Raw genomic sequence first — 12,375 nt, forward strand, 5'->3', positions numbered from 1 at the left:
AAGTCTATTGCAAATAATAAAGTTTGTTTCTTTTTCCTCCCTTCTTTCGTAAACAAGAGATAAGGTGTAAGCGTGGTGTCTGACATAAGCATAATAAAAGTTATAAGCATAATAAAAGTAACTTGTGGGCTAAACTAAACTAGGGGGCACTGAGCGGATCTTTGCACCCCGGCGGCGCGTATGCTAAAGACTTCCCTGCTCAAGATGGTTCTTAGCCCCATGCACTGAAGCAGCCTGAGCCAGGTGTGTTGCCCAAGCAGCAATGAGCTTCCTTTGTTAATCTCTTAGAATGTCCTCCCGGGCTGATTTATTTTGCCATCAACTTAGGCTGCACCCCCTTCCCCCTTCGCAGCTTGTGTTTGTCTTTTTTTACAACCTCGGAAGTTGCTAAGAGATCGTAAACAGTGCTCAGTCTGTAGCAAAAGATGTGTGGCTGTGCATCTAGCGCTGCGGACAAAAAGTCATATTCTCTAAATCAGCCGGGAGATGCTTCTTCTTCGAAGAAAGGCACAAATTCAACTTCCAAGAAGATGGCCAAGCCGTAAGTGTTAATCCTGTCCTCTTTCCCTCTAGCAGGCTCTCATACATTTTCCTTGCTCTCTCTCTGTGTGTGTGAATGAGGTTCCACAGGAGAGGAAAAGACAGAGGTTTCACAGCTTGTGGGCTGGGCTGTAATGAGTTTCTCACACTTCGGCAAAACTAATCATACTGTCTATTAAAATGTTTAAATCTTAGGGGAGAATAGGAAAATCTTCCAAGAGCATTTTCTTGATAGGCGCTTTAAAAAATTGATTACTTTATTTTTCAAACTTATATCCCACACTTCCTTTTGAAATCCCAGAGCCACTTAGATGGGCTTCTCACTGGGCAACTAGCAAACCCAGGTCAACTCCTAGCGGCTGCTTCACTAAGGCAGGAGTAGAGTCCACAAACAGAAGCCGGAATTGTCCAAAATGAGTTGAAAACATCAGAGCCAAGTCCTAAGGGCCGAGGTCCCTTTGCCACCCCCTTATAAAATATTTGGGGGGCTGCCCCCCAAGTTAATGAGCTTTGCCATTCAAATGGTGTAGGTTGCACCACGTCATGTGATTATGTGGGGCAGGGCTTACCTGCCCCCCAATATTATATTCAAGTTGGCACCCCTGGTTCTAAAGGTCTTTTCTTAAGATGTGTTCAATATACACAGGCACAGATTCTATTATTGCATGCAACAGAATCTGATTATGTTTTGAGGGGCATTACATTTTTATCCTATATCTCAGAAAAGAAAAGAAACTTATAACGAAAAGGAGAGTGACCAGCCCAATATTAAAAGCCCTCCCACTATGCTCTCAGATAATAATAAAAAAAATCATTTCTTGCTACATTAACCACCCAGATATACCAGTAACAATGTCTATTTAATTTCCAGTATTCCAATATCCAAGCAGCTGGCTTCTATAAAAGGTAAGTGAGCTACTCCCCATCTATTTTCCTGGACAGGGCAGCATAAAATGCTGTGATGCACATAGCATTTCTAACCATGTTTACTTCTAACCTTATTCTATTGGGCTCACTCCCAGGTTATTGGGATTAGAATTGCAACCTGAATATATTGCAACACAGAGCACACATCATTCCCATCCCATCCCAAAGCCAAATGTTTTTGAGGTTCTTTTAAGAACGTCTGAGGAAACAAATACGTTTTTAGTTGATGCTGAATTTATTTATTTTTAATGAGTTGGTATGACGCGGGTGGTGCTGTGGGTTAAACCACAGAGCCTAGGACTTGCCGATCCGAAGGTCGGCGGTTCGAATCCCCGCCACGGGGTGAGCTCTCGTTGCTCGGTCCCAGCTCCTGCCAACCTAGCAGTTCTAAAGCACGTCAAAGTGCAAGTAGATCAATAGGTATCGCTCTGGTGGGAAGGTAAACGGTGTTTCCGTGCGCTGCTCTGGTTTGCCAGAAGCGGCTTAGTCATGCTGGCCACATGACCCAGAAGCTGTACGCCGGCTCCCTAGGTCAATAAAGCGAGATGAGCGCCGCAACCCCAGAGTCGGTCACGACTGGACCTAATGGTCAGGGGTCCCTTTACCTACCATACATTACTCAGAGGGGAGGGCATTCCACAGCTGAGAAGCCCATTCCTGCATCACCACAGAATGAATCTCTTCCCACACCAGGATGCTAACAAGGCTCCTCTATAGATTTTAAGGGTTGGGCAGGCTCAGGACTATTTTTGCAAAATGGCAACTCTAACCATCAGCCTGAATCACAGCCCTCTCTTAGTCTGCAAGTTTGTTCCACCTCTAAGCAGGCATCCATAGCGCTGTTCTGGGTGCATTACAACACACCGGGCCACCGCTAAGGGTCTTCTAAGCCTTCCTTTGAATCCTGCAGCTGGCTCTTCTGCAGGTAGCTCACAACCATCAACACCTTCACCATACAAATGCAGTATGCAGTGTCATTGCTGTTAACTGCAGGAAGCTCAGAATAATTTACTCTCGCTGACTCTGGACTCTACTGTTCTTCTTCTTGTTGTTGCTGTTTCAAAAACTGCTTCCGTTGGCCTCCCACTTATTGTATTTCGCCCCTCAGCTCTAGGGAAAGGCTCGGATCTGGAGAAAGCTGTTGCGACAGCAGCCTTGGTTTATGACAACGTTGCAGACACAGAGGGCAAGCTCAGCAAAGCCGAAGCAAAAAAGTTGCTCGAGACTCAGTTTGTGCATTTCATGCAGGTAAGTGGGTTGAAGGGAGTAATCAAGCTGGTATAAAGGGAACATCGGGAGAAGGGACCAAACTCTTTTTAAAAAAAATATAATTTTTATTAACAAACCAATCAAATCACATTAGTTCCAAATTACAAAGCCAAATTTTTAAATTTTTGTTGGGGGTACCCATGCTTCGAGCTCAGAAAGGGATCCAAACATCTCTCTTGCTGCTGCTTTAATGTTACAGTTCTGTCCAAATAGTATTCACAGTTCTATCCAATCTTCTCTTTATTGTTTTCCTCATTTTCTTGTTGTTGTCATATATTCCTTTCTTTGTGACCTCTGATAGTCTCCACAAGCGGGTTGAAAACAGACGTTGTTTATCCTGTGTGGATTTTCCGTTCCTCCAAGAGCCATATTTCAAACAGACAGACGCCATTTCCACACTTCCGAACAAAACATTCTTAAAGTCTGCCCATTAAATCCTCGCAGGTCTGACAGTCTCTCCTCAATCTTAGGGGGTTCTGCCAGGTCGAACTCACATTCCAATTACCATGGTCTCCTCCCCCTCGATCATAAATCCAGTAGCCAGGCCTGCTTATTAAACAAGTCTCTTTTTATGACTGCGTCATTCCAAAGGCTCTTCATTCCTTCCCCGATGTTTCACAAACCATGTCTTTGATTAGTAATTCATTTCCACACAGTTCTTAATCATCCTGCTTATAATCAGTAATCGCAACGGTTCTTCTTGGGGGGAGGGTTGTTGGGTAATCACATAAGATAAAAGAAAAGAAAGGTTCCCCCCATTCCGTCCCATTCCGACATACCGACCCTTTGATGTATCTTCTTCTTGTTATGTTTTCCTGTTAAATCCAACCGGTTGCTCCACTTCACAGAGGTCACTTCAATTAGCAGTCTTAACTCCCGTTCTTCACTCGAAATATGTGCATTTGTTTCTCTCTAATTGTTTATTTTGAGCTCCTGCAACCAGGCCGCGCAATCAGAGACAGCGTCTGGGAGAGCCGTCTCACACGAGGGCTGTGTGCCTAGTGCCCTCACCCCCTTCTTTTGAATCCGGGGGTGATTTATGGCAACCGCAGGCAAGGCAGTGTTCCCCATTCCCTTGGGGTAACAAGGGAGGCTGCATACTCCTGTATCAGCCTCTTAATTACCTCATGTGAGCCGGAGAGATGGTATTGTCGGCCATCTTCCAATGCGCCCCTAGCAGCCCCCAAAGGGACCAAACTCTTCAGCCCTAGGCCAAGAACATTGCCAGGCCAAGCTGAAAGTACCAATATCACCTTTAATAAAGCCTTAACTTTCTGGGGTTTGGAATATGTGAAGGACCACCTGCTGAGATCTACTGGGGGTGAGGAGTTGCAAGGCACCCCATATCCCACTGCTAGCTGAGCAGGGGCTGGTGAGGGTTTAGGGGCCCAGAATCTGGAATTCCCATTTCTGATGGTCTTCTTCTTCTTCTTCTTCTTCTTCTTCTTCTTCTTCTTCTTCTTCTCCCTTTGAAGGGTAAACAACATTTGGTGAACATTTAATCTTATGTGGGAACCTGTTGTTGGTTTTTTAGTATTATTGCTGCTGTTTTCATTACGTTTTCTATTGCTTTTCTCTTAATACAGTTTTCTATTTTGTCAGCTCAGAGGAACAAAGAGCAGCATATGAGATTTTAGTATAAGCTCCTCTCCAGGCCTTAAAAAAAAGCAGTGTGTTTTCAGAGCCTTTCTTCTGGCTACTTCTTCTGACATCAATCCATGTCAGCTGGTCACACATACCCTTTCTTTTCTTTTCCTTTTTAGCATAGCTATTTGTGCCTTTGGCATTCTTGCACCGAACGCATTTGATTGTGTCTGTTAATAGTCTCTTGACGTGCGGCACTTCCCCTTAAATTGACCCTGATTCTGCAACCTGTCTAGGAAGCATGTTTTGTAACTGTTCTGCTCTCCGTCATTAGCAGCCGTGATGAAAGCAGCTTCCATATTTTGCCACAACATGATTCACGTTTTTTCACAGGGTCAGGAAACCAAGCCAAAATACCAAGAGATCATTTCTGCTCTTGAGGAGAACAGGGACGGCGAAATTGACTTTGAAGACTTCATGGTTCAGTTGCTTAGCCTCACCCTGATGTCTGATCTCCGGGAAGAGATCCGAAACGTGAAAAAAACAAAGTGATAAAGGATGCTGGATTGAACAGATCTTTTGGGTGGTGGGATGGGGGGGGGGGAGAGAAACTAAGGGGAGCATCTTATTTTTATGGCATGTTTCCAGAATGAAAGATAGATCACTGGTATCCTTGGCAGAATTGTGGAGCACAGACGTATGGGTGACTCCCCACTTATGCGGGGGTTTCGTTCTGGTGCCCTGCGTGCATAAGTGAAATTCCTGTAAGTGGGGAGCACACTCTAAATACACTTTTCATGCCCTCTCTGCCACTGTCTCTCCAATTCAGATCAAAAATGCTGTACCAAAAATATCCGCAATGGGATTGAATCTCTGGGGGGCAGCTATCCCACACATCAGCTGTTAGGCGGGGAGGCTGAGCAGCCTAAACAAATTCCCACTGTGTCTCCAGTCTCTTTTCTGCCCCCACTGAAGTCCTCTTCGGACTCTGGGGAGAGTCTCCTCACAAGCCACTAGGGCTCTCCAGCTCTCTCTCTTGCGCACTCCATTTCCTGGTGTAAATGGAATGATTTAATTTCCTGGCACCATGCATATACGCGGTTTACACACAAGTTAATCACATGCCAATTGGGGGATGCCAGTATTCTAAAAGGGGAGAAAAGTCTTTTCAAACAAAGGTTACCTGCCTTCCGTTAGGCTCTAGTGTGACCATCAATGATCAGATGAGTAACCAACAACCCAAATCTTTGCAGGTTTGCCCACTGAACTGTGGGGCTTATTTGCAAGTAAGGATGCACTTGGCTGCCAGAGGTTGCAATCCTGCGCACTCTTATCCGAGAGTGTCTCATGAAACCTTTGAATCAATAAGCTTTTGAGTACATATGCATAGGTTTGGGCTGTAAGAGCAATTTGCATTTCAATTGCACGTCAAAGGGCAAAGCAATATGGTGAAAAAGAGATACTGGCCCCAATCCGGAGATACTGGGAAGTATGTTGCATGAAGGTGTTGCATGAAGCAAGCAATGGGGGTGTGAAGGCTTTGTATGTTGGCCCTGAATACCTTACAAACATTGCACTTTCTGGAGCAATGGAGAAGGCATGAGTTGACTCACATAAGTGTCCTGCCCTTACTGAACGCCACCTGCAACCCCACGTCTGTTAGATTACATAAGCATTATGCCCCGCATCACACACTCCCTTGTACCGTCTCCTCCACAAGAACCCCAGCTGGGTGAGCATGTGAAGCAGCCTTAAGGGTGGACCAGGTCTACAATACAAATAGTTTCATCTCCTAGGTATGTCATTGACTAGGGTATTGTGTGGGAAATGTATAGGAAAATACCTAGAGTTAGTATTGAGGACTTTGGGTGCTGCAATTAAATGTTGGCTTATTGAGCTGAGTTGAAAGATTATATTGAATCTTAGCCTGATGCATTATAACGAATAAAATTAACGCTAAACCAAGACAAATAATGGTTTATCTATTTATTCTTGCAAAAGGTAAAGAGCTGTCAAAAGCACAGAATTTCCTTAATGTTATTTCACATGAAGTAGATTCTCAGGCATCCTGAAATTGGTCTATCTTGGCTTTGCCTCTGGACAATTTTGTGACAGCTAGAATCTCTCTTTTCAGATGGTCCATGTTGCGCAAAAGGTAGTGGGGGGACATTTCTTTGATAACCTGTACACTGATTATTCAAATGTCAGGTTTTCAGCTCACAAAGCAGCCCTGAGCGATGATAACTTTGGAAGGCTGCACATTTACTTGGACGTAAGCCCAACAGATCACAGTGGGACTTCTGAAGGGAAATGAATGACATAATGCTGTAAGGTTACTGACAACACAATCTTATGGATTCCATTCCTTGGAAATAAACTTCATTGTGTCCAGAGATATTTATTCCCTACTAAGTGTTTAGGAGTGCGGCCTAAATGCCATTGAACGCATTGGGCATCATTCTCAGAAAACACATTTATAAATTATATAGCTTGGTTTGTCCTGAGAGACTGAAACAGTTGGAGGATGTGTCTGGGAGCAGGGCAGTCTGAATGCTACCCTTTAGCTTTACCAGCTCCTGTTTATGAAAAGTTCCAGAACTTCAAGCAGAGTGTGTTAGAGCAAATGTCTATTAGCGTAAACACAGTGTCTGTACTTTGTGAAGACTCCAGAGATCTGAAGGGAAGACCCCAGATATTCTTTCCTGTTCTGTGGAATCTGGTCCTCCATGTAGGATGATGACCAGATGCAAAAAGAGAATAGGACTTTTAACAAAATACAGTCGTATCTTGGAAGTCGAACGGAATACATTCTGGAAGTTCCTGCAGCCAATCGGAAGCCATGCCAGACATTCGGCTTTCGAAAATCGTCTGGAAACCGAAAAACACTCACTTCTGGGTTTTAATCATTCGGGAGCCGATTTGTTCGGGAGCCAAGGTATGACTGTATAAGGAACCTATTCAATGCAATTCAGAGTTTTTGGCTCTGCCCTGGTTTGCAGGCATGGTCATGGCTGCCTTATATAGCTGTTTGAATATTGCACTATTATAGATCAGGGGTGGATCAACACACAGGGGCGGAAAGGGTCTGAAATTAAATTGTTATAACAAAAGGGGAGGAAACGCTATGTAAAATCACAAAGAATATTTGTCCTTCTCCAGCGCCATCTGGTGTTGCATGTTTATAACACATTTAAAACACTGCTTTTTTGACTAATGTAGCTTAGATTCACTTCCTCACTCAGCTATGAGGGGTGACTGTGTGAAGTAATCATTAGCTCACAGCCTAACCAACCTTAGCAAGGTTGTCGTAAGAATCAACTGGGTGAAAAAGAGAGCCATGCATGTCCCCGAGCAGCTTGGAAGAAGAGTAGGATGCACATGCAGTAAAATAAAATGGCGGAAAACTAGTGGATGCAAAATGCAAAGATACAGAAGAGGAGGAGAAGAGGAAGAGGAAGAGGAAGAGGAAGAAGAAGAAGAGGAGGAGGAGGAGGAGGAGGAGGAAGAGGAGGAGGAGGAGGAGGAGTTTGGATTTGATATCCTGCTTTATCACTACCCTAAGGTAGCAGCTAACATTCTCCTTTCCCTTCCTTCCCCACAACAAACACTCTGTGAGGTGAGTGAGGCTGAGAGACTTCAGAGAAGTGTGACTAGCCCAAGGTCACCCAGCAGCTGCATGTGGAGGAGCGGGAACGCTAACCCGGTTCACCAGATTATGAGACTACCACTCTTAACCACTACACCACACTGGCTCTGGCACCATTCATAGTTGCATAGAACCATAGAATTTTAGAGTTGGGAGGGACCCTAAGAAGATTTTTAGGCAGATGTAACTTGCATGAAAATTCTAAAATTCTTACACACCTCTTAAAAGGTTCAAGAGCCCTGTCTCCTTTGGAATCTGGCCACTCTACTGAGTATGCCATTTTAATATTTTAACTTTAACACGTGCATTTGTGTACTCATCCCTTGGCAGGAGAACTGCATTGCAAAACTCAGAGAAGCGTGAATTTCAAAGGACAGCTGTGTTCTAGTTTGTGCGTTGTTTCAGGAAGTGCAATTTCACCTTTAGATGCAGACCGAATTGAACCTGTTCCCCATCGCTGTTGACGCCTGCATATTAATGTACACCCCCCAACACACACACAACAATAGATTTAGCAAGGAAACATTAATCTCTTAGAGGGAAGTGCAACCCAACAATGAAGATGATTTTCTGGCTACATCTGGATGATCGTTAGGCTTGCCAGGGTCCCGCTGAGAAATGGTGGGTGCTTTCCTTATGAGATGAACTAGCTGGAGTACTTCCTGTCCCCTGTTCTGCCTCTCCCTTAGCTAAGCCTCCTTTCTTGCTTGTGGGGTGAAACGAGGTCTTACGGCGGAGAAAACCAGGTGGCCATCAAAGAGACGGAAAGAGCACTGGGGCCAGACTTTCACCAGCTGCATCTTCGCTTGGTGCGTCAGAGATTTTAATGGGAGAGATGCAATCCCCGGCAACAGCTTTAGACAGTTAAGGGGAGACACAAGGTAGTGGGTTTTAGGAAAACTAAGCATAGGCAGCAAGCTTTCAGAGAGCAACATGCATGTTAAAGTGAGACGAATAAACTCTAGCAAGCCTTGCCTTCCATGCTATATATGTTTTTAATTCCCCTATTTTAAAAAGGCAAAAAATATGTCTAAGTAATTAGTTGGAAGGAAAATGCCCCTAAAAGGCCCTGGAGATATCAATGTGTCTACAAATTTTCCAACCCTTTCATTTTCTTTCTCGCCTGAGCAGAGGAGGTGGGCGGGCGGTCCTTTTGCCTTGGCACGCTCTTATTTTCTTTAAGCAGGAAGAAAGAGAAGTGGGGGTAAATGAACCCGTTCGCTGGTGACCTTCGGTGCTAATGAAGGAGTACAATGTATGGGCTTAAGGACAGATTTAGCTCACTGACACCAGAAGCATTGTGCTATAGCAACCTGTGTTTCTCATGTCCATGCAGTCCACCTGAAAGAGGAAGGCTAGGGTGGATTGACTTTGCATTTTCAACCCACACTTCCCCCCACAAGGAGCTCTCCATCCCACTTTTTATGAACAGAGCAACCCAGTGATGCAAGTTAGGATGGAAGAAGGAGATTGACAGAAGGGCACCCAGAGGGACTGTAGCTCCGTGGCACAGCACACACTTGGATGTGGGTACAGTGGTACCTTGGTTCTCAAACACCTTGGTACTCCAACAACTTGGAACCCAAACACTGCAAACCCGGAAGTAAGTGTTCCGGTTTGCGAACTTTTTTCGGAAGCTGAACGTGCTCTGTTTTGAGCGTTACGCTTCCAATTTGAGTGCAACGCTTCCATTTTGAGTGTTACGCTGAGGACTGTCTGGTTTTGCTATTTATTTTGTGTTTCTGTTTTTGTGGCTCTTTTTGTTTTGTTTTTTTGTGACTGTGTGGAACCCAGTTTAGCTACTGATTGATTGACTGTGTGACCGCAGTACATGGTTTATTGCTTTCAATTTATTGATCAGTAGTCTCATTTTATAGTAAAATTCATGTTAAATTGCTGTTTTAGGGGTTGTTTTTAAAAGTCCGGAACCGATTAATCCGTTTTGCATTACTTTCTGTGGTAAAGCGTGCCTTGGTTTTGGAACGCTTTGGTTTTGGAATGGACTTCCGGAATGGATTACCTTTGAGAACCAAGGTACCACTGTATAATCCCCAGCATCTCTAGGTAGGGCTGAGAGAGATGCCTGTCTGAATCCCTGACATAGATACACGATACTAAGCTGGATGGACCAAAGGTCTAACTTGGTAGAAGGCAACTTCCATCCGAGTGTGACACTCTTACAGTGTCTCTCAAGGCTGGACTATATTGGAATGTAGCAGGAGTTCCCATGTGAGCCTTCTTAGATGCAAAGGAGAACAGGCCTCCTGCTCTTTTAATAGGTTTCAGCAGGTCACAAAAGCTATACCTGCTGAAATTCCCTCTTCTGCACAACTGCTGAAGGTGCAGGAACCCAGCTTCCTTGTGGATCTGCTCACCCTAGAGTCTTCTCAAGGCAAATAGGAAATTCCTCATGTTTCCTCATGCGAATATGGTTCTTTCCTGTTTTTATGGAGGAATCATGGGGGAACAGCAGCAGCGAGGTTGTCCAATGAAGCTTGCTGTTGTGTCACACCTTGCCCACTCGGGTGAATGAAATTTAGCACAACACGCTGGCATATTGATCAAAAAGCCACCGTTCTATAACACAACAGGGACTGTTGTATGAAAGGAACACTGGAAAAGAGGGCAAAAGAACTTGCATTGTATTCAAGAAAGCTAACACAATATTCACCGTGTTTGAATGCACCCTAGGAATACTCAGGGGCCACAGAGAGTGGGGAGGGGTAAGGGAATGGAACAAACTGTCTAGAGTCCTGAACAGAAGCATACCATGCTGCACACTTCCGTTGCAGCTCTCCCTTGTAAAAGTCATCACCTCCATTAATTTGGTGAGACCAGCAAGGCTACTATTACAGTCTAGTCACCTGTGTTCGGTGTTTGCTTTGAGTCTGCTTGTCTCTATAGCTCGGTGTGTGGGCAGTGGAGGTTTTTGCCTTCAGCAACTGCAAGTTCAGGCATGTGCCTCTTCAATTCAAAATGTGCGTGGCTCTATTTTAAAAAAACAAACCCAAACCAACAAACCTAAAGAATGTCTTCAAAAGATGTTGAGGAAGCTGGCCACTTGCCACTCTCACACCGGCTAAATCAATAGCAAACAAGTATCAGGGTAAGTGATCCCCATGGCAAAACTTTGTCTTACTGTACATATTTGCAGAACAACTTCTTCTAGCAATTACCAAGGAATGTCACCGAGCTTGCACAAAACAAACTGCCGGTAAAAGAAATGGCAGTCAATCCAGCAGCTGTCTGGATGAATTGATCCATGCCATATAATTAGCTATCCCTCCCCCCTTTTTTTAAGGAAGTGGCATGGCTGGAATGGGTATATATTAATACCTGGAAACGTACCAAGGAGCTAATGTAGTGAAAAATGGTAGTGCTCTAACCGAGGCTGGTAAACAGATCCTTTTCCTATTTAGAACATTTGCTATTTTTATAATGTCAGCACTAGAGGGAACAACTTTATTAGACAGCAATATTTTTGCGAGGCAAAGTGTGTGTGGTACCTGTGCCCTGGCTGTGTAGACTCTGGAATTTCATTTAGTGGCTGGGCTTTCTCATGGTATAATTGTTTTTAAAAATAGAATAACTGTTCCCTGAAATATATTAATAATAATGGAAGCAGAGTTTGTTCAGTTGTAGAGCACATACCTCAGTCAGTAGAGCATAAGACCCTTAATCTCAGGGTTATGGGTCCAAGTGCCACATTGGGCAAAAAAGATTCCTGCATTTCAGGGAGTTGGACTAAATGGCCCTTGTGGTCCCTTTCAGCTCTCCAATTTTACGATTCTGTTTTGTCCAGGGTTCAGTCTCTGCCATCTCCAATTAAAAGGATACTGATGCTGGTGAAGAGGAAAGAGAGAGACCTCTGCTGGAGAATGTTGCTGGGACTGAAGTAGCTGGACTAAGACAGCTTCCTATATATCCAGCTGTTAGGAGTGTAAATATATATGTGGGCAAACCTCAATAGAAGAAGCCAAAGGGACGAATCAGGACCTTCAGTGATTTGCCACCCAGCAGCATAAGTGATGAAATCAATGGCCACCAGTGACCTTCTAGAAGAACCTTGTGAATTAGCATCAATTTGGCACACGTGATGCTGCCTTCCGCTGAGTCAGACCATAGATCCATCAAGCTCAGTATTGGCTTGCAGTTCCGGCTAACTCTATATTGACTGGCAGCGGTTCTCCAGGGTTTCAGGCAGGGTCTCTTTAACTACCCGGAGATGGTGTGGATTGAACCAGACACTTTCTGCATGCGAAAACAGCTGCTCTGCCGCTGAGCTATGCCCCTTGCGGTTGGCAGGCTCAGGGCCGGATTTTGGTTTGATGAGGCCCTAAGCTACTGAAGGAAATGGGGACCTTTGTATGTCCAGCTGTCCTTTGTCAACAACAAATTGTCACTCTTTT

At 44.5% G+C, this 12,375-nt stretch overlaps 1 protein-coding gene across 1 annotated transcript; it reads left to right on the plus strand.

The window, feature by feature from the left end:
• Positions 1–399: 399 nt before the first annotated feature.
• Positions 400–5,800, plus strand: LOC144326559 (sentan-like). The gene is made up of 4 exons (XM_077923041.1): positions 400–541; positions 1,412–1,446; positions 2,576–2,715; positions 4,714–5,800. The coding sequence occupies exons 1-4, from the start codon at positions 426–428 to the stop codon at positions 4,870–4,872; spliced, it is 450 nt and encodes a 149-aa protein (XP_077779167.1). The 5' UTR covers positions 400–425; the 3' UTR covers positions 4,873–5,800.
• The last annotated feature ends 6,575 nt before the right edge of the window (positions 5,801–12,375 follow it).

This window comes from Podarcis muralis, unplaced genomic scaffold (genome assembly GCF_964188315.1).
Source record: "Podarcis muralis unplaced genomic scaffold, rPodMur119.hap1.1 HAP1_SCAFFOLD_137, whole genome shotgun sequence".
NCBI lineage: Eukaryota > Metazoa > Chordata > Lepidosauria > Squamata > Lacertidae > Podarcis > Podarcis muralis.

Excerpts from the sequence above, each read along its gene's own strand:
- LOC144326559 (XM_077923041.1), top strand. The coding sequence starts at position 426 with ATGTGTGGCTGTGCATCTAGCGCTGCGGACAAAAAGTCATATTCTCTA. Across the intron at positions 542-1,411 it reads TCCAAGAAGATGGCCAAGCC|TATTCCAATATCCAAGCAGC; the intron begins GTAAGTGTTAAT and ends TTTAATTTCCAG. Across the intron at positions 2,716-4,713 it reads AGTTTGTGCATTTCATGCAG|GGTCAGGAAACCAAGCCAAA; the intron begins GTAAGTGGGTTG and ends GTTTTTTCACAG.